General features: G+C 44.2%; 1 protein-coding gene across 8 annotated transcripts in view; it reads left to right on the forward strand.

Annotated features, from left to right (window-relative positions):
* The window catches only part of ALDH1A2 (aldehyde dehydrogenase 1 family member A2), a 99,867-nt gene extending 73,421 nt beyond the window's left edge, over positions 1–26,446 (forward strand). For 4 of the 8 annotated variants that reach the window (XM_042941904.1, XM_042941909.1, XM_042941910.1 and 1 more), the window contains 7 exons: positions 11,841–11,943; positions 13,657–13,841; positions 15,211–15,375; positions 16,060–16,217; positions 16,561–16,635; positions 23,316–23,483; positions 23,577–25,420. In XM_042941904.1, coding sequence (XP_042797838.1) covers positions 11,841–11,943; positions 13,657–13,841; positions 15,211–15,375; positions 16,060–16,217; positions 16,561–16,635; positions 23,316–23,483; positions 23,577–23,649 — 927 coding nt within the window. In that variant the 3' untranslated portion in view covers positions 23,650–25,420. Of the gene's footprint in view, positions 1–11,840; positions 11,944–13,656; positions 13,842–15,210; positions 15,376–16,059; positions 16,218–16,560; positions 16,636–21,203; positions 21,266–23,315; positions 23,484–23,576; positions 25,421–26,208 lie in introns of those variants that run through there. The other 4 variants (XM_042941907.1, XM_042941905.1, XM_042941906.1 and 1 more) reach the window with 4 other exon arrangements.
* Positions 26,447–26,700: the final 254 nt, after the last annotated feature.

A 26,700-nucleotide genomic window follows, 5' to 3' on the forward strand; every position in this document is an offset into this window, starting at 1 on the left:
TTGAAATAGCTCACTGTAATTATTAACCGCTTTTTTGAGCTTGAGACTTCTGTTTCTATCTGTAGAGTAGACATCTCTACCTGGGTATCCAAAATTCTTTCAGGTAACAGACAAGTTGGTTCATGACCTGGCCCCACAACTTCCCCTTTCTCTAGCCTTCCCAGACTGCCTGCAGACACCTAGACGGGCCGTGCCTTTCAGTTCTGTGACTGAGTATGTGCTGTTTCTGCTGCCTGAGTGCCCACCCCTCCCTTATCTGGCCAGTGAGTCCTTAGCATCATGATTGTTTCCTGTCTTCTGTGCAGATAAATGAGAACTGGTCAACCTCTGTAGTGAGTATGGTGGCTTCATTCTTATTGAGACTTATTATCTCAAGTGTTGCCTCTTTTTCTTTTCTTTTTTTTAAGTTTTATTTTTGAGAGGGAGGGAGAGAGTGGGTGCACAGGAGGTAGGGACAGAGAAAGAGAGAGGGACAGAAGATCTAAAGCAGAGAGCCTGATACAGGGCTTGAACTCACGAACTGTGAGATCATGAACTGAGCCAAAGTTGGATGCTTAACTGACTGAGCCACCCAAGTGCCCTGCCTCTTTTTAGTTCTAATTGTAATCTCTTCTTTTGTCCTCTGATCTGTTCTTTATTTTCACCACTTTTTGCTTTCCTTTAAGTTTCTTTTTTTCTCTTCACTTCTCTTTCCCTGTCAAGCTCCAATTATTTTAAAATGTAATTAATTTATTCCTAAGCCATTTGACTTTAATTAAAACCATTAACTCATATTTTAAATAGTCAGGTAGATTCAATATAATTTTCCCCCCAACAGTTCCCAAACGACAACAAATAGATGTATGACATAATTGCTCTAATAAAATAACACTTTCATTGTTTAATGTATATTTATTGACAGCTTTATTGGAGTATAATTGATACATAATAAATTGCACATAATGTACAACTTGATACGTTTTGACATATGTATCTACCTGTGTGACCACCACCAAAGTTCAGATAGCAAATACGTCCATCTCCCTCAGAAGTTTCCTGCTGGCCCTTTGTGATCTCCTCTTTTTGCCCTCCACCCCCTGCCCATTCTCAGGCATGGATCTGCTTTTTGCCATGGTAGATTGTTTGCACTTTTTGGAATTTCATATAAATAGTAACACACTGTATATACTCTTCTGTCTGGCTGTTCTTATTCACACAGTAATTTTGAAATCCATCCATTTTGTCGTGTATCTCAGTAATTCATCCCTTCTTGTTCCTGAGTCATATTCCATTTTGTGGATATACCAGAATTTGTTTGTCATTCACCTGTTGGTGGACATTTAGGTTATTTCTGGTTTGGGACTGCTACAAATAAGAGTTCCTGTGAACATTTCATGTACAACTCTTTGTGCATCTGTATGTGTGTGTGTATTTCCTTAACTCTTGGATAAATACCTAGGAATGGAATAGCTGGATTGTATGGTAGGTTAAGAAATTGTTAACTATTTTCCAAAGTGGTGGTACCACCTTACATTCCTCCCAGCAGTGTCTAAGATTTCCAGCTCCCCTACCTCTTCTCCAGCATTTGGTATGGTCAGTATTTTTATTTTTAGCCATCCTAATAAATGTAATAGTGTTATCTCAACATAGTGGTTTTTTTAAAATATATGTATATCTTGGGAACTTTTGACTACATACCACATTTATTTAAAGGTTTTTAAAATTATAGAAGCCCATTTGAAAATTTTGCTACAAATTTATTTCACAGATATGTAATTAATGCCAGTTCCACCTGATTATTCATTAGCTTTCTGAGTCTGTTTTCTAGAAAAAGGGGGGATTGACACCTACTTTGCCAAGCAGTTATGAGCATTAAACTAGATAATATCTGTGTAAGATCCTGTTATACAGTTACCCTGTTGCTGGCTAATAAATGATTCTTCTGGGCTGGGGATGAAATCAGACATTGTATATATTAATTATCCTTAACAGTATTTGAAATTAGGTAATTATCAGCCCATACCTTATCATGAGGTAGATCGACATAACATACCATGTGGCACAATTGAAATTGAATTCACTCAGATTTTATAGGTGATCTTGGTGCATCCGTTGGGGGGAGCTTTTCTCATTCTCAGGATCACATCACTTGTGCATATGTGTGCTTGTATATAGAGTTAGTTGGTTTTATGTGATGTTTCCGTTGCACATTTAAAATTTTTGGATTCTGGCCCTCCTCACTGTAATGTTAGTTTCTAAAGCACAGTAGCTAAAACACTGAGTGCATACATATTGACAGTTATGGTCCTGGAAGAGTCCACACACACACACACACACACACACACACACACACATACATACATATAAATATATAATATGTTTATTTTAGATTGCATATATAAGAGAGTTCCTACAGTATTTGTCTTTCTCTGTCTGATTTATCTCATTTAACAATGCAATTGAGGTTCATCCATGTTGCCACAGATGGCAAGATTTTAGTCCTTTTTATGGCTGAATATATATTCCAGTGTTAATATACACCAGTTTCTTTAATCATCCATTGGTGGACTCAGGTTGTTTCCATATCTTGGCTATTGTAAATGATATTGCAGTGAACATGGCAGTGCAGATCCCTTTTCTAGTTAGTGTTTTTGTTTTCTTCAGAAGAATACCCAGAAGTGGGATTGTTGTTGGATCATATGGTAGTTCTATCTTTAAGTTTTTCAGGAGCCTCTGTACTATTTTTCATAATGGTTGCAGCGATTTGTATTCCCACCAGTAGTGCCGAAGGGTTCTCTTTTTCTCCACATCCTTGCCATCACTTGTTATTTCCAGTATTTTTTATAGTAGCCATCCTAATAGAGGTGAGGTAATATCTCGTTGTGGTTTTGATTTGCATTTCCTTGATGATGAGTGATGGTGAGCATCTCTTTGATGTGTGTGTTGGTCATCTGTGTGTCTTCTTTGTTGAAGTGTGTTTTAATCTTTGCCCACTTTTTTTTTTTTTACTGTTTTGTTGTTTGTTTCATTGTTGAATTTTAAAAATTCTTTGTGTATTCTGGATGCAAGTCCATTGTGCTCTGCAAATATTTTCTCCTAGTCTGTGGTTTATCCTTTCATTCTCTCAGCAGTGCCTTTTGCAGAGCAGAAGTTCTTAATTTTAATGGCATCCAGTTTATTGATTCGTTATTTTTTTATTTTCTGGATCAGGCTTTTGGTGTCATGCCTAAGCAACTTTTGCCTAACTTAACATGACAGAGATTTTCTTTTATGTTTCCTTCTAGAAATTTTATAGTTTTTGTGTTTAACACTTAGGTTTATGATGTATTTTTATTTAATTTTTGTGCATGTTGTAAAGTGAGGAACTAACTTCTTTGTAGATAATACTAGTTCCAGTACTGTTTCTTGAAAAGATGGTCTTTGTTTCTACTAAAATGACTTTGTGCCTTTCTCAGGCTGCAGTTGTGCATATTTGTATGGGGCTCTTTCTAGACTCTGTTCTGTTCCACTGATCTGTGTGTCTGTCCCTTCACCAATACCACACTATTTTTGGTCACTGTAGCTTTATATAATATAACATAGGAGATTCTCCATCTTAACAGGAAAAGCATTAAAAACTAAATACGTAATCTTCAAAGATGCCGATATTCAGTGGAGGGACCTGAGAGAGAGACACACACACAGACAGACAGAAAAAGAAAAGTTCGGGAAAGAGAATGAGGTGGAAGGTGGCCATGTGAAGTGTTCTGTTCTTAGGAATACTCACAACATGAGGTAGCCTATTGCAGTGTGCATAAAGCACATTTCACCAAGTTTTTCTGACAAAATCTATATTTGATATTTCTCTCTCTAGAAAGGCGTTTGCATTCACTTAGAGGGGAACTACTGCTGTGGCCTCTGGAGTATCTCCTAGTTTCTTTTCTGGAGTAGTATCTTTGACAGATAGATAATAGAAGACCTGAGAGAGAAGCATTTGTCTAGAATATGAAAGCCAACTTATAATTCCCCATATTAATGGTGGTGGGTAGAGAATTTTTACAGGCAAATCAAGTGATCACATAATTCCCAAAATCATTTTCAGCTTGCTTTCATCAGTTTTTACTTCTTTATCCATCTATTCTCTTTTAACTTCGTAGGCTCCTTGGGAAATTGTATAGATTATTCCAGAGGGAACATGTCACTTAAATATGAATTTGAACATGGCCCCTGGTATGATTACCCTAGGGAGAAGTGACTTACTGGTACATCACAGAATGTCTGCAACAGTAACAAGAAGCTTATTTGAGGTGGCTGCTTGCCATTTTACTTCAGCAAAAGGCCTTTGAAAAACAAACAGAGTTACTCAGATGGAAGATAGGATTAATTTCTCCTTATGCAGCTAAATACATAAGCAATGCATGTAAATATTTAATAAGTGGATATAAAAGGGCTCTTATGAACACAGAGTCAATAAACAACCTCAATAAAGTACAGGAAAGCAGTTTGCACTTTGCTTGGTGTGGTGTTTTCTTTGTTCAGTTAGATTAACAAACCATGATTTCATCATTAGTCAACAAGATAGTAGAGAGACCATCAAAGCAAACTACAGGAGAGTCCAGATTGATTCGTGCCAAACAAATGTTTGTGGCTAACAGCTGTATTATCACTGATTCTAATTTACGCAGCCGGGGTTCTCCTTCACTTCCTAAGTGAGATGAATGTCATAATGCATGGTGTAGACACCCTCGCTGCGGCTTGAGTAATGAATTGGGTCAGCTCTTTCCACTTGTAGCCTCACCCCTCTTTGTAGGTGGGGGAGTTGCCCTGCTATCGTTTTGTCTATTTTTTAAAAAAAAGCTCATGAGCCTCTTTCTAAGATTGTAGGGGTCCACTAGTAAACCATCCAGCATTTGAATCAAAAATACCAGTTGAATGTGTCAAAAAGCACCTGGATGTACAGGCTTTAAAGTATCTTCTTTTCCTTTTCTTAATTCTTAAATCAAAACTTGAGTACTGAAGAATAAGAAAAAGTATGCTGTGGCCTCTGCCTGCTCACCGAGATTATTCTGCAAGGGGTTTCTCTCCTTGGAGCTCTGGGTGATAATGAGCAGGTCCTATGATGCCCATCCCTTCATTCAGTTCACCTGGTTAGTGGGAAATGTAGTACCATGGACTTGAGTACTCCACGATTCTTCCTATCAAAGCAAACCAAAACAACCAGAATCTTGACTTTTTTAGTTATCTGAAATACAAAGGGAGAGTCCTATGTAGTTAACAGAAGGATGGCTAAGTATCCCAGACAGTTGATCTGGAATATCTGTTAGCTGTGGATAGAGTGTTTAGCTGTCAGAATTCTACTCTGAGCAAAGGGGACCTAATCCCCAGGAGAGCACCGGAGAAGAGAAGTAAGAACCACAGAGAGAAGCCGTAGTGGAGCAGAAAGAACCCTAGGCTTGGTACAGCCACTCTGAGTCCAGTCCTGGCTCCGCCTCTCAGTGGATGCCTGTCAGCAAGTCATTTCTTGACCTCTCTGAGTCACATTTTTTTTTTCCCGGCTATAAAATGGGGGTAATTTTGCCTCACAGAAATGGATGAAGATTAAGTAATGTTTGTGAGAACAAGCAGCACAGAGTATGTGTTCAATAAACAGTAATGTTGTACAATTGCAAAATAGAACCAATGATGCAAGGTTAGAGACAAGTATGGGAGCAGTGCCTTTAAAGTTTCTTTCATCTCATAGTTCTTAACCCTAGCAGCAAATTAGAACGTTCTTGGGAACTTTTACAAATAATCCAGAGTAAAATAATCAGAATCTCTTGAGGTAGAGCCCAGACATAGAAAAAGTGTTTAAGTGCTCCAGGAGCAGTACAGCCAATGTTAGATGAAGTCATTCCCTTCATTAAAAATGAGGAAATTTAAGCCAAAGATAAGTGAAAGGGAAGCCCAAGATTATTCTGCTAGTTATGGCAAAGTACGACTACCTTGGACACAAGCATCCTGTATTCTCTCACTTGTTTCTCTAACATGGTCTCTGATTCCAAGAGACCTCCTAGAACAGGTGTCATATTCTGGTGCAGTGACCCAACAAATGAGGAAAATCTTCCATATGTTTGTCCGGTAGGTAGGTAGGAAAGTAGAGTCTCTCTGTTCACGAATTCAGGCTAGAAGACAACTATTAAGAACAGTGTGAGAGTTTTGTTGGATCAGAGACCAGACCTGTGGGGAGGGTGGGTCTGGAAAGCTAGCTTCACAGAGGAAGTGGCAGAAATAGGAAAAATGATTTTATCAAGTAAGCAAGGGGAGGAAAGGCATTTTAAGCAGATGAAACTGCCTGGACAAACACATAGAGACATGTTCCAGGAAGGGCATATGGTTTCATGTGACTGGAGGGACAGGTGTGATAGGACTGGTTGTTAGCGGCCATGTTGGTTTTCATAATTGGAATTTGACAGTTTTGAAATTGCTGTTATCACTGAAATTAAAGGAACTGCTTAACTGTTTTGGTCTTTTTACTTTCAGGTAGAAATCTGAACAGACTGATTTGGCCTGTTCTTTCTAGGTATTTCAGAAAGGCAAGAAATATCCAATGACATATATTTTTGTCATTCCTGTCTCCATCATAGTTAGCCAGTAAACACAACAGTGAAAAATAAGGGGAGGAGGGAAGAAGCCATAGAGTCAATCTGTTAGAGGTTTAAGAAATGAAAATATATTCCAAAAAGCAGGCATCCTTCAGCCAGCTTACTGAACTCTGTACTAGAGATATTTGTTTTGTTTTAAGGAGGCATGTCTCTGAGAAAGAATCCACCCTTATTAATAGATGTAATTCACTAATTAATAAAAAGTTTACTCAGCTTCAGGAACACTGTTCAGGTAGCAACAGCATTAAATAAAGAGGGCATGGGGGGCGCCTGGGTGGCTCAGTCGGTTAAGCGTCCGACCTCAGCTCAGGTCATGATCTCACGGTCCGTGGGTTCGAGCCCCGCGTCAGGCTCTGTGCTGACAGCTCAGAGCCTGGAGCCTGTTTCAGATTCTGTGTCTCCTTCTCTCTGTGGCCCTCCCCCGTTCATGCTCTGTCTCTCTCTGTCTCAAAAATAAATAAACGTTAAGGAAAAAAAAAAAAAAAGACGGCATGGAAAGGCCTTTTGTGTTCTTTTTTGTCCTGTATGAGGAATCCTTTCCCTTGCAAAGCACCAAATTGCTTTTCCCTACCCTGCCACATTGCCGTGAACGTGTTCTGGTACATTGTGGCTCTTCCAGGGATACTCCTCATATCAATCCTGAAGCCTTTCAAAACATGGATGGGAGTCAGAGTCGATCTGTGCCAACATTCCTGCTGAGAATGAGCCCAGTTCCAATATGTGTGGGGGAGCCCCCACTTCCCGCTCTTGCCTGTTTGGGGTACACAGATACAGCTGACTACAGGGAATGCAAAGTTAAGAAACCACGTGGCTGGAACACTATCACTTACTCTTTCATAATGACCTCTGTCCAGGAAACTTAAAAAAAAAAAATCAGGTTTTTCTATCATTCTGTGCAGCTGCATGCTTTGATGAAAAGCTACTTCTGCTCCATAAGCAAGAAAAATGCAAAAGAACAGTGGACAGATTCTAAATACAGACAGGGGCTCCGGGAGCCCTATGTGTCTTTTAAAACCCTTCCAGCCAACTCGAGTACTAAGAATAGAGTAACTACTTGGCTTGTGCCTTCATTCTGCACAGGAAGAAACTGAGGTTTAAGGAGCCAAAGTGTCACTTCCAAATTGAAGGAGGAGTTGGGCACCACGCCAGTGTGTAGTACCTGGGTCTCTTGACACCTCTGGGTAATCCATAAACCTGAATATGGTTGCAGTTAGCCAGCTTGTCAGTGATGGGGCGGGAGGTGTTGCCTATTTGATCAGAATAGGACTTGGTTTTATAAATCTATCCCTACTGACTTGACTTTTAACCACTCACAAGACCTGTGTGTCTTGCAGCCCCATTTACCTCTCCGTGCACTTCTGCCTTCTGATCCTGCATACAGGGATTCGCCGTGACCGGGGTCACACATACTCCCAAGGAGTACTACTCACTGCCTCTCCCAGGCCCTTGTGTGGTGTCTGCATTTTGTTCTTTCTGACATTGTCCAACTCCGTAGATTCTAATTTTGGGAACCCTTGTATGGGCTTTGTACAGGTAGTATTTTTGGTCGGTTTGCACGGGACCTGTCAAATTTTATAAGCAGACATGGAGTCAATTCTCACTTGAACACTTGATTTTTAAATATTACTTTTCCCTATTAAGAAAATCTTGCTAAAAAAAAAAATCTCTTGCTTTGGACTTGCATCTGTTTTCCTTTCCATCACTTCTTTCCCCTTCTTGGTAATGATAATGAGGAGTGCCTCCCATTTGCGGTCATTTAACCTGTGTCCACTCGCAGAGAGAATTCATGAGTAATAATGTGTTCTCCAAAGCCCTAATCTGTGGACAAAGACCGGAGGGAGAGCTCTGACTCTGGCTTATAACAAAGTACCTCAGAGCCATAATTCTGTCCACTCTTATCTAATATTAAATCTGACCCAGATTTTTGTCCCAGTGGACTGTAAAGCTACACTTAGTGAGCAGCTGCTAGGTTTATGTGGAAGTCCTCTTAGCTGTGAGGTCCTTCCTGGTACAGCATTGCACCCGGCACGAAGTTGGAGAACCAGGAATATGTGTGTTGAATGAAGGGGATCAGTGAAAACTGCATTTCCTAAGTGTCTTTTCCTGAGGCCCCTCCAGATGGGAATGGTTCTCCCGTGGCCTAACACATTCAGTTGTTTCTCGACTCTGAGCTGCAACTTGACCTTCTTCCAAAGATGAAGAGGAAAGGCATTATTCATCTGAGATTTGCCTCACAATGTTTAGCACAAATTTGGTTTCTAAGGAAAGGCTGGCAAAGCACTGACACAGGAAAAATTATTCTTAGGTATTCTCTGATGACCATAGACTGAGCAAGGTTTTTGTATAGTTACCGTAGCCATGAAAATAATCACTGGACAACATTCCTAGTGGCAAAAAATACCAGCCCCTAGAACTTTTTGATTAATGTCATGAGTAGGGCTAACAGAAATGCAATGCCAGCTGGGCCCGCACTCCCTTTACCAACCCCAAACATTTATTCAGCATCTTACTGTGTGTGAAACCCATGATTTCCCCTTGCTTTTGCTTGTTTTTTAATGTCATTCTGAAGGCAAAAATGTAAGTTTTGCAACTGATGGTTTGTGATCATCATTTGTATCTATAAAAGGTGATATTCCTACTCACCTGGATACAATTAGGAGTTCAGGGACAAGGTTTTGGTGGTGAGTGGCACACATGAGGTGCTCAGGGAATACAGAAAGGAAGGCGGAAAGTTGAGAGGGAGGCGCATAGAGGGAGTGATCCGCGCTCGTGCCCTGGCATCAGTCTACCTGGGGTCTGACAGGCTCTGCCAGCCCACCTGCTGGGTAACATGGTACCATCCATTGACTTCCAGCTCGTAAGTTTGGTCACCTTTAAAATGAGATAGTATCTACTATGTAGGGTGTTTGAGCGACTTAAATGAGCTAATTACATGTAAATGTCTGACATAGATCAGCTCAGTAAACGTTCATTTTCTAATACAATTAATAATAAGTGCGGGAATTCCAGTGATTGCCTTCTTTGAGAAAGCACTCGTCTGTTTATCTTCCTGAACTTAAAGATGAGTCATCATCAATATGGATTCCTCAGGGCAGAGAGAGCCAAGAACCCTAGAATTCCTCAGGAGAAGCATCAGTCACAGAGGACAGCCGTCAGGGACTCCCCATGGTGCTCTTGTCCCAGCTGTCCTCCTCTGAAGACTTCCCCTCTCAAGCTAGGGATCTCAGGCTTCAGTCACAGTTTTCACCTGACCGCTGTCCTCTTGCCAGAACAGAGCACCAGATTCTCCTTTCCATTGTGTACATACATTTTCTTCCTGAAGAAGAGGAAGCATGTTTTCCTGAGAACAGGGCCTTTATTAGCCTGTCTTCTAGGGAGTTTGCCTTGAGGTAGAAGACAGACAAACTGGCACGGCAGGAGAGGCACCATCTGGCTGGTGGGCTGATGCCTGCCCGTTAATCTTAGGGCTGGATGTCAGTATTTCTTAACCTCTTGGAAACTAGCATTGTCCTGTAAACTAAGAAACACCACTTCTGGCTCTTCCAGAGACATCACTATTTTTCCCCCATGGTTAGGTTTCCTCGGAGTGAAAGTACATTTTCTAAATTTTTTGCCATAAGGTAGAGTAATAATAAAAACATAAAAGCATTTAATCCAGTGAATGAGTAATACTGGCAACTGAAGGAAGTCAGAGAGTTTCCCCAGTATTTTCCTGAAGCAACTGATAAGTGTAAGCAGTTTGGGGGAAGTGGGGGCAGGGAGGGGGGAGCCCTGCTTTGGAAAGTCTTATCAGTAACTCCTCTTACGATCACCTCCATTGCTCTGCACTGAACATGGAAAGAGAGTGACCTGGCTTCTCCCGCATTCACGTAGCTACCATGAGTGGGCACACTGTGTACGAGGAGGGTTTTAAGGACGAAATATCTTCACTTAATCCTCAGGACAACTGAATTCTGAGGTAGATACTATGTTTAGCCCCAGGTACAGAGGAGGAAACCGAGGCGCCAAGAAGTAAAATAAATTTTCCAAGGTCAACCAGTTGGTAAGCAATAAAATCAGTAGAAAACTTCCAGGTTCCAGAACATTTTCTCTTAACCATGACTACCCTGCCTGAGGAATTGTTAGTCCTACTTGAAGATCTCAACAAGAGGCTGGAGGGACTCAAATTTAGCATTTCTTTTCTCCAGGCTTTTAAAATATTTTATTTTCAGTAGAATTCAGTAGCATTTTTGATCCCAACAAGAGCAAAGTGCCCATATGGGCGATTTGGGGACTTGGTATTTCCCATAATGTGACCTCTACCCTGATAGTAGAGTAGCACCCTGGTATGAGTCAGGTCCTCCGGAAGCAGCTGCTGAGATGGAGTTTGCCAGGCAGGTTATGTATTAGGGATCGCTGCTGAAGGGGAGTGGGCACAGGGGAAGCTGAACTGCAGTGCAGGCCTGACAACGTCCGCCAACCACATGCAGCATAGTGGAGCATCCATGGGCCTGCAGAGCTGTCCTGTGGTGAGCTGAGAGCAAGGGCCTCTACACCCCTGCTGCCATCTGTGGATAGGCCACCCATGGGAGGGTATTCTCTTGGGCAAGGAAACACTGTTCAGCTGAGGCAGACTCTGAAAGAGTGGACAGCATTTCTATCACTGAGGCAGTGTGTTCTTCTGTTTCCATCTTGACACTTTCAGTTCCATTGGAAGTGTGAGTTTACACCATGGTAAATGCTATCTCTAACTCAGCCTATTGTTTGTTTGGCTTCTAGGTAAATAGGCATTGCACAGTATAGACAGTTCTTCAGCCATCAGGAATCGTTCTACTCTAGACCTAGGCAGAGGCAAAGGTGTAACATCTATATTTTCTTTGAGCCCTGTGATTAAAGTCATATGTGGCATTTTTTTTAAATACATGAAGATTTTGTTGTACATTCATCATGTATCATGTCTTTCATGTGGAGCCAGTTGGCTTTTTTGGAGACCAGTGATTAAGATTCCAGATTAAACCCTCTTTCCATGCTCCTTCCATCATGAAACTAAAGCAGTCTTCCAACTCACTTCACACAGACATTAAACTGCATCCCAGCTGACTTGTATCTTGTCCGCCCAACCCGACACAGGAGTTATTCCTGCCGCCTCCACTGGGTTAGTTTGCCTTGCAGGATCAATTACTGTTGCCCAGAATTGGCTTGGCCACTGACTGTCTCAGCTGCAAGGTGTGCAAAACCTTCCTCCATTTCCTTTCCTTTCAGGTTGGAAAGCTTATCCAAGAAGCAGCTGGAAGAAGTAACTTGAAGAGAGTAACTCTGGAACTTGGAGGGAAGAGCCCCAATATTATTTTTGCCGATGCTGATTGTAAGTCACCCACAGATCTCATACATGTGCCAGCACACTGCCTTCCGGTGCCCTCTTTGTATCTCCACTTTGACAGGACACTAAGAAGAAGATCTGGGAGACTAAGGGGCACTTAAGTAGAAGAATGTGGACCTTTCCTTCTAAGGAGCAGATAGACTAATGTTGGGAAAGAACGCTTGTCAGTGGACAGCTGAACAGAGTTTGTTTTCTGGACACTAATGAGCTTCTTTGACTCTGTGATGCTATAGAGCAGGGTAGAAGAGATGAAGGCTTGCTCAGGGCTGTGCAGTGCAAAGGGGTGTGGCCTAAGCCTCCGAACGGCTGAAATACCCTCTCTCTGCCGAGATGCAAGAAATCTGAAACTTCTCAACTGTGCCTGGTGGCTTTGTAGATCATTAAAAAAATACTAGTTCACTAGGCCTGCCAACATTTCCCCAAACCCCCAACCCCTTCTCTGTTTAGTGCCCCCATCCTCTGCTGCTTCCATGACTTTCAGCCAGAATGACAACCTACTTTGGTAAGTCCCGTATGAATGGACCTCAATCAGGTGATTACACCTTGGAGGTAGGATTCTGTGGCAGCATGGAGCAGCAAACCTAGGAAATCCCATGTCTCCAGGCAGGATGCCATGCAGTCCATCCTGCCTAGGTGTGGCCTTTCTGTTTAGAAAAAGCTTTCCAGGGAATGCAATTCCAAAGTCTCTTTCATTCTTTCTTTTTCTTCTTCCCATCCTGCCAGGCGCAGCTGCTTTCCCTTTCATCACTGGAGAGATCAGAAAGCAGAAAGCAGTTTGTCTGACTCTCAGCCCCAGCTTGGAGTCCGCAGAGAGTTCAGCATCGGCTTCATGCTGGCTGTCTGAGGGATCAGAACTCTCACACCTAAATTTCTCTTGGGGAGTAGGCCCTCCACTCACACCACTGGTTGACTGATGGGAGTCAGTCATTTAGCAACTAACACACCATACTTACTAGTCCTATCTTGAAGGATACGCTACGACATGAAAAAGTTTTATGCCATTACACCATCCCATGTAAATATAGAGGAAACTTGGTGACTTTCAAGAAGATCAGTTTCTGTTCTAGCTTATTAATTCGACAAAATACAAATTGAGCATACAGCTACAAGGTTCTGTAGGGTAAGGTTGCACGTTGGCAGTCCATAGACAAGATGCAGGCATACATATGTTTACCTGTCTAAATGTCACACAGCACTTGAAAAAAGAAAAACTGCACATTAAAAATACTGACTTCTGTTTTTTCTTAAAATTGGCCATCTGGCAGCCATTGGTTTACATTCACGCAGAGCAACAGCCAAATGTAGTGTCTTTCCTTCTGAGCCTCCATCAGATTGTTTCAGTAGCTGACAGATTCCTACCATTACATTATCTGCCTAGCCCCTTGGCATCCTGGAGTTTGAGACCCCTGTTCTAGATGACGTGGTCCAGTCCTTCTTTTTACAGAAGAAGAAAGAGGCTCAAAGAAGTGAAGTTGTCCATGTTCACATAGCAAGTAACATCAGGGTCTAGTTAGAACTTCCACCTAAGCTGCGTTCTCAATCCAGTGCTCTCCCCGGTGCTGCCTACTCACCATACGCTCTGCGGTGAGCGTGGCATTTATACCTAGGGCTCTGGGGAGAGGGATGGGAGGTGACTCTGTAGACACACCCCTCCGCAGGAGAACTAGTGCTGAGGACGTGGCTGTTTTCCTCTTGCAGTGGACTATGCTGTGGAGCAGGCTCACCAGGGGGTGTTCTTCAACCAAGGCCAGTGCTGCACCGCGGGGTCTCGCATCTTTGTGGAGGAGTCCATCTATGAGGAGTTTGTGAGAAGAAGTGTGGAGCGGGCCAAGAGGCGCATAGTGGGGAGTCCCTTTGATCCCACCACTGAGCAGGGACCCCAGGTAGAGAAATAATAAACATCCGCTTTCTTAATCCTTGGCGAACACTGGACACTCTAGTGGGACCCCAGAAACAACTTCTTTTTTCTGCTTCCTCCTTACTCTTCCACCTTGTCTTCATGGCTAGAAATGTAGCTGGTGAGGCATTCTTATTTCTCATGCTTCTCTTTTCCTTTCTAAATTTTATCTCTGAAACACTAAGGGATTAGAGTTGCCTTAAGGATACTTTGAACCTTGGGGGTAAATTGGAGTGTCTCAGCTCTAAAAAAGACCTTTGCATGACAAGATGGATGTTGACCTTGAGAACTGACACCCAGTGGTAATCACTGGCCTTCAAGACCCGTCTACAAATGCCTTTGTCAGGGAGAGTGGACATCTCTTTTTCCCGGAAGCCACTTACCCTTCTTCAGTGGCTGAGGAATCTCTCCACCAACCTGACCTACTTTGGGGAGGTCCCTTGTGGCTTGTAAATGTGTAGGAAATGAGGGCTATCTCCTTCCCACTCTGCTCTATGTTTCTCTCTTACCCTGAATGCTTCATGTGGTGGGATGGGGTGGGGAGGGCCACAAAAGTCCCTGCAGTCCACACTGTTTGGCTCTGCAGGTTCTCCACAATCATGAAGGCATATTTCCAGATAGAATTCTGGTTTTAAACTGTAGATAGAGCCCGAGAATTTGTAAAGGCTATTTGGACCAGATTGCATCTAGATCTCTAGCGTGTGGGTCTTCCCGATAAGCAACAACATCACCTAGGTTGGGGGACCATTTGAAAGATGACTGATGAGCAGTTAAACCCAAGTGAATTTAGGTTTTTAACCATAGTAATTGAGTGATACTTATGACTTTTGGGGAGCAAGGTTGACTTTATTTTATGGAATAGAAAGTTAGTCCTCATTCTTTGGACTTGATCTTTTCCTCTACGGGTGTAATAGGAGGTCCAATTAAAAATATTTCCCAATAGGATTTGATGTGTGGTGCCATATAGCTCACCTATTGTTTTCATCTTTTTAGTATCAGTACAACTTGCTGAACTGTTCATTTGGATGTAGAGGTCAGTTTTCCCCCATTTGTAAACAATGACTAATCAATTAGCCAAGTTCTCTATCATCTGAAAACATGGCCTATGTCTGATAGTTCTGATTTGGCACTCTCACACTGTCTGTCATCAGTGCAGTAAGTTCAGTACTGAAGTTCCCAACATGCTGGGTGGAACCATAAAAAAACCACATGTTTTGTTGGTGAAGAATGGGTAAGTGACAACAGTCCCATGTGATATGACTTGATATCATGGAGCTTTGAAACAAAATCGCAGATGAGAGATTCTTGAGAACCCACTTACTTTACATGGAGTCATTAGGAAATTTCTTTTGTAGATTGACAAGAAACAGTACAACAAGATCCTGGAACTCATCCAGAGTGGTGTGGCAGAGGGTGCCAAGCTGGAATGTGGAGGCAAAGGACTGGGCCGAAAGGGATTCTTCATAGAGCCCACGGTGTTTTCCAATGTCACCGATGATATGCGGATTGCCAAGGAGGAGGTATCCAATATGGGGTTCTGACAAAAGCCACATCTTTCTGGAATGGTTTCCAGAGCACTTCTAGTACATGATATTCTAGCTTTAGCTCTTTATATTTTATATATATTCTGTAACAGCTATAAACATCACTATGTAAAATCTCACTTTCAAGAAAATGTTAAATCAAAAGGCAAGCAAGCTAGATGGAGGCCAGGTGACCTGCTAAATGATTGCAATTATTATTAGCCCAGAGGACAGTCACCATAGCCAATCATTGGCCTTAGTAATACACTTGCAACAGGTCTGTTCCTTCAGATGTAGGTTACTAAGCTGTTCCCCAGGAAGGAGAAGACACCCAAGTATCCTCACGTTCGTGCGAGAGAGGAACCAGGAGCACATCAGCCAACAGTCCAGACCAGCAGTTCTGAGATCTGGAGCAGTGTCTGGAGAATCATGGAGAAGGCAGCTTTAACAGTAGAATCGAGTGATTCCAGGGAGGGTGGAGGAGTCAGGGTCCTGAACAAACTCTAAGGTTAGACACGTGTACAATCCTATTCTGCCAAAGGTTATTTTACAGTTCTGTGCTGCTAAGCTGAAATGAAGTTTAAATAATGAAAGCAGAACAAACTTGTTTTGCAATGTGGAAAGCAGTTGTAAAGGTGCTGGCAAAGCAGCCCTGTGTTGGGTCAAATGATTTTGTTGCAGATCTTTGGCCCTGTTCAGGAGATTCTGAGGTTTAAGACAATGGATGAAGTGATCGAAAGAGCCAATAACTCAGACTTTGGACTTGTGGCAGCTGTCTTCACTAATGACATCAACAAGGCCCTCACGGTGTCTTCTGCAATGCAGGCGGGGACTGTTTGGTAAGATCAGAGTCAGCGTCATTGTTCTAGCCGTAACACATGCCAGTGGCTGTGTGGGGACCTCATAATCTCCAGAACCTGGGTGAAGTAAGCACATTCTCTGGGGGGATGGGAATACCAAAGGCAAGGAGACTCCCCCCGCCGAGAATGGATATACACCCATTCCTGGCCAGATCGGGAAATCAAAGCAAATTTTAGATTAAAGATGTTTCGTATGTAAAAAAAAAAAAAAAAAAAAAAGGAATTAAAAAAAATAAAACTTTTAAAGGAAATACTATGCCAGTGGTACTATTTCTGTGCAAGTGGAATTCAGCACTAACGGTACTATGTTTTCTTCCCTTAGGATCAATTGTTACAATGCCTTAAATGCCCAGAGCCCCTTTGGGGGATTCAAGATGTCTGGAAATGGGAGAGAAATGTAAGTGTCCAAAGTTGCTGGTGCCTGCAGAGAAATAGGGATTGCAGATACCAGCATAGAGGAGTAGTCACACAATTGTTGATTTCTCTTACCCTCATCCATTCATTAAACAAACATTTTGTTGAACACATACTTCTATAGGCTAAGCATTGTACTACATGCTACAAAGATGACTAGAACACAGCTCCCTTAAGTGGCAATGGAGAAAAATTAATGCACCATCTATTTCATATAATAAGGTCTATTTTATTAATAGAAGCGTGTCACACATCTTGCAAGTACTGAGGAAAGAATCCATTAATTTTTTCACAGAACAAATAACATTTCAGTTTTGGAGGGTGGGGGGCAGTCCTCCCATGCAGAGGGAGTAGCAGGAACACAGGCATGAAGACACAGCAAATTCAGAGCGTCCCAGAATTTGGTGTGTTTGAAACAAAGGTCACCAACTGGCAGCCCAAGGGCAAATCTGGCCTGCAGAAATGTTTTGTTTTGCCTCACAACATTTTAAAATCTTTAACTGGCATTCAAAAAATGAAGAGGCTCTCCATAAAATCTAGATTTCTTGCTTATTTTCATTCCCCCATAGCAAAATCACTACAGCTGTGAGCTCTGGAATCTGTTTCTTTCCCCACCACTCCTGTGGCTTCTGGGGGCTGAATATTGGTGGTCAGTCATTTTACACATACCCAGTCCACTGGCTCATGTCACCTGCTTGGCCTCTGTAGATTCTCTGAGTCTGGGACCACAGGTTTGGACATAAGATGACCAGAAGGGGCTTGCTGAAGACACAAGTGGGAAGGGTGGCTGGAACCCAGTCACAGAGGGCTTAAGTGTTCTATGGGAGCTGAGGAGATATCAAAGGACTTCAGGCCAAAATTTCTGGCATATAGAGGATGTTCTGGCAAAGACTAGAGGAGGAAGACCGGTTACAAGTATTTTACAATAGCCGTGATAGATATCATTAATTAAATGCCTGCTCTGTATTTGGTTTTATGTTAGCTTCTTTCCTAACATTGTCTCATTCGACTTTCACGATGATGAAATGGAAGTGATACACTTAACCCCTCACATCCACATGGTCTGGACGGGGAACTGAGGCTTACAGTAGTTAAGCAGCTTGTCCAGCTCACCCAGCCAGTAAGTGGCAGACGTGAGGTTTGAACGTAGGTTTCAAGTGGCTCCCATGATATCCAGCCAAGGAAGCAGGCAGGCCAAGTACAGACAGTCTTCAGGGATCAGATCAGAGTGGGGAAGAGTCCTCCTGAAAAGCAAAGGACCTGAAAAATGGGACTGTAACAAAGAAGACCGACACTCAAGGGGATTTTATTTGCAGCCTTCATATATAAATGGATTTTCTTAAGATTTATTTATTTTTGAGAGAGTGAGCAGGGGAGGGACAGAGTGGGAAGGGGACAGAGGATCCCCAAAGCAGGCTCTGTGTTGACAGCAGTGAGCCTGATGTGGAGCTCAAACCCACGAGCTCTGAGATGGTGACCTGATCTGAAGTCGGACACTCAACTGACTAAACCACCCAGGTGCCCTTATAAATGGATTTTTTGAGCAGCATTCCAAGGGTAAATGATAGCCAGGGTTGTTCTAAGCTGATGCACCCCCTCCCCCCATCCAAAAAAATTTTTTCCCTCCTTTTGAAAGCAGCTGGTTCCATGTTTTTAAAATCCTGTGATTCACAAGAGGAGACCTCTTCCATGTCCGTTTCCCTCTGCCACTCTTAAATGCATCCTTGTGTGAGTAAATGCTTAGTCCATAATCAGTCTACTAAAAGTATTGAGCCATATACCATGTGCAAAGCGTTGTGCTTGACCTGTGGGGGAAGATGTGGCTCATTAAGGCACTAGAAATTTTGCTGGATAAATTTAATCTACAATATTGAAAGAATCCAAAGAATTCCAGAAAAGACTGTAAAGTTATAGTGGAGTTTAGGGATGGGGGGCAATCCTTGTGAACTGTAGAAGTCTGGAAAACCTTTAGATATGATCAAATATGAAGACTTGAATTGACCTATAAAGGAGAGGAACATTTGACTAGACAGAGAGAGGGAAGTATGTTTGCAGGGTTAAGGGGTCAAGCAAGGTACAGTGGGGAAAGAGTGAGTAGAGGCATTGGGGGAGAAAGAAGTGTGGTTTTTGCAACCAAGTACAGTGAACCCATAAGACCAGTGCAGAGGATTTACATGCTTCACATACTTTAGCTGGTCATTTCTAGCCCTTGGCCATTCCACTGTAAGTCAGGCATAGCTTTGAGACGAAGAGTAGAGTTTCTGGTATCACATTGCTTCAGAGATGGATGCTGGCTCTACCACTTAACACCTGTGCAACCTTGGACAAATCACTTAATCTCACTAAACCTCTGTTTCCTCATCTATAAAATGGGAGTAATCACCGCACCTACCCCAAAAGGTTTCTGTGAAGATTAAATGGTAGGACTGAGTATCCCAGACATCCAGACCTTCTGAAATGTTAGCTGCTGTCATCACTGTTGGTCAAGTAGATGAGTGCTATGGAGGTGATCCTTCTTTTTCTTAATACATGTCTTAGCTCAGAAGTGTGGCAGAACTTTTCCTGAGTTCCAGCTAGTATCATCAGCTTACGCTCTATCTCTGGAAATGCCAGGGAGAGGTGGCTCCTGCCCGAACCTTGCTTCTGGCCTGTTCAGTACTTCCCACTTGCTTTACAGCCAGAACCAGAATTGTTTGCTCAGTTATTGGTATTTTTTCAGCTTTTATAAAGTCTTCATGTGCTCCAGGTATCTCTTCTTAACTTGCTTATGGCCTTAACGTTCTGCTTCCACTTCTCAAGATGTATTCAGCCTGTCCTTTCATGTACTGCTTCTGTGTTTGTGCTTTCCACGCCTCCGAAATGTTGGGGCAGTCACTGGCTCTGGGAATGCTGCTCACGCTGTTTTGCTACAGATCACTGAGAGAGTGAATCATGAGCATAAAGTATAATAAATAATCACTGGTTGATGGAGCCTGTCCCAGGCTAGCCCTGGCCCTCAGCATGGGCAGGATGAAGGCTGGTGACATTGTCCAGGTCTAGTCTGTCCCCATTAGAAACCTTCCCCTCCCCTGGAAAGATGGTCCAGAGAATGGTTTGGCTGTGTCAGAACCACACAGAGGACAGTGGCCCAGGAGACTGAAAAGCAGCCTTTCTCAACTTGTCTTCCTGGTGCTATAATGATTTGGCCTTCCCAGTGCAGTTAAGAAATAATTAGGAAACAGTGCCCTTTGATGAGACTCCCTTCATCTTGTCTAAATTATATGATTCTTTGTCCCTACTTGCTCCCAAAACATGGGGTTTTTTTTCCTTCTTTAAATGACGTAGAGTGGTCACAAAGGTTTCAAGTCAACGAACCCGGCCTCTCATGGTCCCCCATTCTTGCTTCTCACTTAAAACTCCACTTACCTTCTTCTGGACAGTAGTGTTTATCTCATGGCCTTGCAAACTTCATGTGGCTCTGGTTCCTGGCCCCTCCTTGCCCACTTGTAAGAGACACAGAGAAGAGAAGTAGCACCTTCTAGAGACAAACTCCAAGGAGAGCTGTGGGAACCCCTGAGGGTTCCCACCACCCCCCACACAGAGAGCTGTGGAGGACTGCCCTCTACAGGTTACCTGATAGGCTGGCCACTGATTCCCAGGGCTGGAGAGAGGGCTGAGCTCACCTCAATTCTGGCCTGCAGCTACCCCTCCCCCCCCTTTCATTCTTCCTGTCCTCTCCCTTACTCCTCATTTAAGCTTCCCTGAGACAAGCTATAAAATACATGTCACAAACTAAGGGGGTGGAAGGAAAGCTGTGAGCCTCAACATTTTAAAAACTAAGGACACAGCTTTGAAGATGAGAAGCATTATTAGGGTATTCTAAATCGGGGCTTCCCAAGTTTGCATCACAGCATGCATGTGCACCAAAAGTCACCTGCAGTCAGAGAAGGGGCTTGCTGCGCATGCCTATATGGGAACCCCCTCTCTAGTAAGTCTGGGCGAGGGCTGAGGGGCTGCAGTGTTAACAGGCTTCTGGAATGATTCTGATGCAGGCGATCTGGAGACCCTGCTCTGAACGATGCTGCTGTAGGAGGGAAAAGAGCAGGGAAAGATACATCCTAAACAGAAATCCCTTTTTGTTTTAGGAGTGATTTTCTAAAATGTCTGGCTGAGAGACCCCAAAATGTAACATCTTACCTTACCTGTAGGTAGGCCAAGTTTGGTTCATGTTAGGGAATATAGCCTAGTCTGGCTCAGAAGTAGGGATACAGGCATCTCAGTGTGCCTGAGCCCCGACACACTGTGGAGCCATGAAGGCGACCACGACCACACAGAGAGATCAATGACAATGTGTCTGCCTTTGCCCTGTTGTGTGGTTGAAGCTTCCTTCACCGTGGAACCCTGTGTGCCACAGAATTTAACTGGATTAAGCAAATTTGAGAGAAAAACCCTGGAATGAGGTGGTCAAATAGCTCTGAGAAGCTTGGGGGCTCTCAGAGACTTTACAGCAGTGTTTCTCAAAGGGTGGCTCAAATAATAACCTGCAGCATAATCTCTTGGGTTCCTCCCCAGACCTACTGAGACAGAAGCTTTGGTGGGATGGTCAGGAATCTACAACGAAGCAAGCTCCAAAGGTGATCCTTACGTTTGCTGGGGTTCGGGAACTGCTGCCTGTGAGGTGACAGGGCACCAGAAGGGTGGGAGTGGTGGCTCGCCTGGAGTCATACAGCCACTTAATGGCAGAGCTGAGCTGGCATTCCCCAGCTCCAGTGTTCTGGCAGATTCGAGCCCACTCCTCATTCTCAGAGTGGGCTGTGTGTGGACCATGGTGGCAGACGGCTGCCCCAGGACCTAGGGGAAGAGCTCCTCCAGTCCGGGACGGTTTTCCATGGCATCACGCACCCAAAGATTATGGGACCCAACAGCCACACTCGAAGGCGACCATACCAGCACGCTTCTGACTCTAGACTTTCTTACATTTGTCACAACCTACTTAGAGGTCTGAGGGGGAGGACAGTGGTTCAGGGTCTGCCCCATGTGCGTGCACAAGTCAGAAAACAAGAAGGGAGTAACCTCACTTCAAACAGGAGGCAGATGATGTCTGTGATGAAGAGACACTTTCGGAATTGCCCAAGGGCAGGAAAAAGTCCAGAAAGAGCCAGAGCTGAACTGGTAATAAAGACTCAGGGCCTGAAAAGAGCTAATGAGGGAATCTTATACTGAATGGCACGGGACAGTCCCAAATTTATTCTCATTCCTGTAAGCAAGATGGCCAATGCAGATAAGAGAATAGCGCACATGTCCTGGTCTCTCCTTGGCTGCCTCTGATGTCCTGGTGGGGAGGGGGTGGCCGTAACAACTCAGGTGACCTTGGTGCTGGGAGTTGCTGCTGGCAAAGCGATTGGAGCCTTGTGAGGGCATGGGAATTCCTGGAAGGAAGCAGAATGAATCGTTTCTTGGTTGTTAAGCCCAGTTACTGTAATGTATCTTGTACACATGACTGTTTCTTAAAGACAGCCTTTATTAATATTTTCTTATTCAAATACATCTCTAAGTGTTCTTTTATTTTTTCCTGGCAGAGGCGATATATCCACCCGGATAGAGGGGGTGGGGAAAAGCCTTCCTCCCTTCCTCCCTTCCTTCCTTCCTTCCACAAGTGCTGTATTTGAGCCTGAGCTGTAGGCTGTACTCTAGGCTTGGCAGTGGGGGGGGCGGGGTGGGGGGCAGAAAGCAGGATCAGTAAGATACAGCTCCATGGGAGGGGACAGATGCTCAGGCAGCCCCGTTGCAGGTGACGGGGCTGTGGTAGAGGCTGTGAACACGGAGGAGGGAGGAGCTCTTAGGAGAGAGCCAGGAGAAGCATCACAGAGAAGTGACTTTAAAAAGAATAGAAGAAAAAAAGTTGAACTTTTTTTACGGAAAAAAAATAGAATGTGCTTGATTTTACAATGAGATTTAAAAAAAAAGCGGGGAAAGGGCAGTGACAATGAAGTGAAATGAGAAGGGAATACAGACAGGTGAAAAAAGGAACATTGTGGCCAGGAGACGTGGCCACACCCCAGCATCCTGAAGACAGTGGTTGGAGACCCAAGTTGAGTGACTGGAGGGCTGGGAAGGGCTGTATCTCCTGTCCCCACCGAGGCAGGTGACCCAGTTCCCAGTCAGTAAACGTTTCCCCGGAGTCTTGGGGGACCAGCTGACTACCACTTCCTTTTCTGTCAGTTATTTTGATTTCCTGCCTCTTTGCCCTTACTCTGTGGGCATGTGGGCAGCTTGTATCAGGATTGTTTTTAAGCGTTGCAGGTGATCCGTGCTCTTCCCTGGTGAGCCTTTAGGTCTTCCTTTCCATTTGTTAAGTCTAAGGTCCAGTGAAAAGGAATTTAGAACATCAGACAGAGGGGATCCCAGCCCGGAAATCTCATGCTTTTCTTTCAGCTAAAGTAGACTAGATCTCTAGGGGAGCAACTGGAAAACACACATGAGGGGGTGTCCAGTGGCAGGAGCAGGTTTTAGAGGAGGAAAGCACACCATCGTCCCCAGGAGCCATTGCTGCCTGCGGTAGAGACGCGGCGGCAGAGACCTGGGCCTGGTCCGCTGCTGTCCACGGTGCCCACCCAGGGGCACAGTTCAGGGCCTGTGTGACCGCTGACCCAGGCTAATCCACATGCCTGTTTCTCTGAGTAGGTGGCAGTGCTGCACCCTTCTGTGCAATGTTGTGGAGACAATCAGTCTTTGCTGTCAAGAAACGGTTACTGCTCAGGATATGACAGTTCTCTGTGCTCCTCAGAGGAGAGCTGGGCTGTCCACTCATCAGACATTTCTACATGGAAACCCAGGGCCTGCTGTTAGCAGGTGATAAACCTCCCCTTCTCGGGACTCTTGCCGTCCCTCAGGCCGGGCCGCCCAGCCCTCTGGTGTCTGATACTGCCTATTTCTGCCTTTTAGGGGGGAGTTTGGCTTGCGAGAGTACTCGGAGGTGAAGACGGTGACAGTAAAGATCCCTCAGAAGAACTCCTAAGAAGGCCAAGGGGGAAGGTGGAGGCCATCCCGCAGGACTCTCCCTCTCTGCTCTCCCTGGGGGGCCCGGCTCTCAGGAATCCAAAGTCCATACTTGGTCCTTATTTAAAGTGAAATAATGACACGTAGGCCAGGCCAGTCAGTGGGTAATGAAAGCAGACCATGTGGGCACCATTTCCTGGCACTCTGTAAGGGTTCACCTGAATAATACCAAATACTGGGGAAAGGGGACGGAGAGCAGAGGAGTAGCTGTCAGGGACTTCGATCTCTCCAGAGGGATGGGCTGGCGCCTTTTGTCACAAAGAACTTTCCTCCTGAGGGAAGGTTGTCCTTCCATTGTCTTCATTTTCCCCTTTCCAGCCTCTCTCTGCTCACTCATCCCTCCCACCCCTCCAAGGAGATCTCAGCTGAGCTCATTTGGGGCAGATGTTTGGGCCGGGAACAATTTTCCAAGGTTTTGCAGCCAAATTACCATTTCATGTTATCCACTTCTTCAAAGCAAAACATGAAATGGTTTTAGTTAGAGCCAGACCAGACTGAAAATGCCAGGAGCTGGTACACTGCAGATGTACCAAGAAGCAAGAACTGGGGATGTTCCTGACCCAGTCTGGCTTTCTTACATCCATAAATAACACGAGCAAAAGAGCAGGAAGATGGAGATCTGGAGATCATCCTATGTAGTTCACAACTTCTGATCTGGCTGCTTGGCTTTAGGGCGTGTGGGTGCGCGTGTGTTTACTTCCTTCTGGGTGATTCTGGAATAAGGTGGGGGCAGGGGGGGTTGTTTTTCATAGATTGATAAGATCTTTTTCCAAAGCTTATCTTAACAACCCAGAAACGAATGGCTGGGCTCAAGAATTTGGTAAAAGGTAATGCTGGGGGCCTTGCAGAAATAATTTCATTTTCAGTACTGGCTGACAATTCTTACTAAGTGAATTATCTCTGCAGTTGGACTCTTCAGCCTCTGTCCCCCGCCCCCCATTGCCCCAGCACTGCTACTCCCAGTGCTCTGGCTGTCACTTTGGCCTATCGTGCCCTAAATCCACTGGCAGTAACCCTGGAGAACCTGAGCAAGCCTGCAGATTCCGTGTCACTCGCAGACTTGCAGCGTGCCACGATTGCTACGCTCCACCAGACCTCCGCCGACTCATCCAGCGGCTCGTCCACATCCACGCAGCATTTTCCCTCCCAGCCTCCCCAGGAGCCTCCCGAGGGGGAGGCACCAAGCGGTGCCCCTCCCTCCCCTCCAGTCACACCCTCCTCTCCTGCTTTCCAACGCATCCACCGCATCCACCGGTTGATGGACAGCATCACCTTCCTTTCCTCCTTCCGCTTTCCTGGCTGCCGAAGTCAGTCCGGTCTGTAACGTAGATGGAGATCACTTATTTAAAAGTACCAAACATAGCCTAGAGTACATGGAATATGGCCAACACATATATAGCCTTCTGTATTTAATGGGTTTCTGCTTTCTAACCATCCCGGGTTTCTATTTATAAGTTTTGTCTATTCATGATGTTTAAAAGAAATCCCTCCTTGCTGTTATTTACGAACGGCAGCGCATTCAGTGGCCCGATGCCTTGAGAGACGCCACATCTCTGAGCCCTTCCATGTGACTGTCATGCTCTCCTTATAGCTTGTGTCCAAGTGAACATATCCATTAACCAGCTAGTTACCTTTCAACTGCAGTATAGAATGTGAAAATGAAGATTTATTTCTTTTAATTTACTTAAAAAGAAACCTCTGTGCTAGCAATAAAGCATTTATATTGTGTACTCCTTGGGGTTATTTGGCTGTGTTTATAAATCTTTGTGTCATACTGAGTACACTTGGGTCCTTCTCTCAGTGGCTGGGGCTTTCAGCTGGGCTGTTTTCTCTGGTTACTGACCAGAAGTCTGGGCGAGTATTTTTACAGAATGCAGTAAAGTGAACAAGACCCTTGTTTTCTGACACAATTCAGAATTGGTGTATACATACAGTTTTGTGTGGCAAACAAGTATAATCATTTATGAAGCCTAGGAAATGACTTCATTCAAAAGAGCCCCCACGAAAGCTAAAACGCAAAGGAGCCTCGGGGCCTCGTCCTCGCCGTCACGGCTACATGACAGAGCTCGCGTTGCTGATGGTATTTGGCAGTGGTTTTATTTTTATTTACTGTGGTGAAATGAAGTCAAAAGCTGACAACCTGACGCGGTATTTTGGCAGCTGTAAGAAGGAAGCTGTGAATGGTGACTGTGTTACCGGCTAGAGTTTGTTTGCTCTGCATTCTCAGAGTTGAGCTTTGGGGGAGTGCTTTCCACTCTTCAGACCTGCACGTCCCCTCCTTCCAACGCTTGGAATCTTCACCTGAGCCCTAGTCATGTGAGACAAAACAAAAACTGATGACTTGGCCACAAAGGGGATCAGACTGGGTGGAGAGTCGTGCTGCTCTCTGACTGCTGAGATCTCGTCCCTCAGAGGAGGAAACTGAACCTGGGGAGCACAGTCCCCAGGGCACTGGGGTGTATTCGGAAATATAAGATGCAGGCTCCCTATGAATCTACTTCATGTTCATTACTTTCAGTCACCAGGAAGAAAATGAGAACCAGATGGGCATAGAGTCATCATTGAAAAGTCCTTTGGAAGCTGGCACTGTAGAGCTTCTAGATAATGGGAATCCAGAATAAGATAGACATAATTTGGTGGTTCTTCAAAGCATAAAGATCCTCAAACCTCATCCCTTTATGGTATCAATATAAAGGCAAATAAAGACAGCATTACAAATGTCAGTAATGAAACTAATACAGAGACACTCGATCCTTGTCATCACCACTGTATGTTTTTTTACTGTTAATCCCTGAGCTTTCCATTATACCTTTTCCTCCAAAACACTCTTAGCGCCTTCGTATTGATGATCTCATTCTTTTTCATGACATTTTAGGCCCTAAAGGGCAAGAAAATCATGAGGTAGGGACTAAAGAACAGAAAGAGTAAGTACACTAGACTACAGTAAAACAAGAAGATGCCCAAGAAAAGAGGACACTCCAGGAGAAGCTAGCGGAAGAGGTGGGCTTTG

The sequence above is a fragment of the Panthera leo genome, chromosome B3, assembly GCF_018350215.1.
Source record: "Panthera leo isolate Ple1 chromosome B3, P.leo_Ple1_pat1.1, whole genome shotgun sequence".
NCBI lineage: Eukaryota > Metazoa > Chordata > Mammalia > Carnivora > Felidae > Panthera > Panthera leo.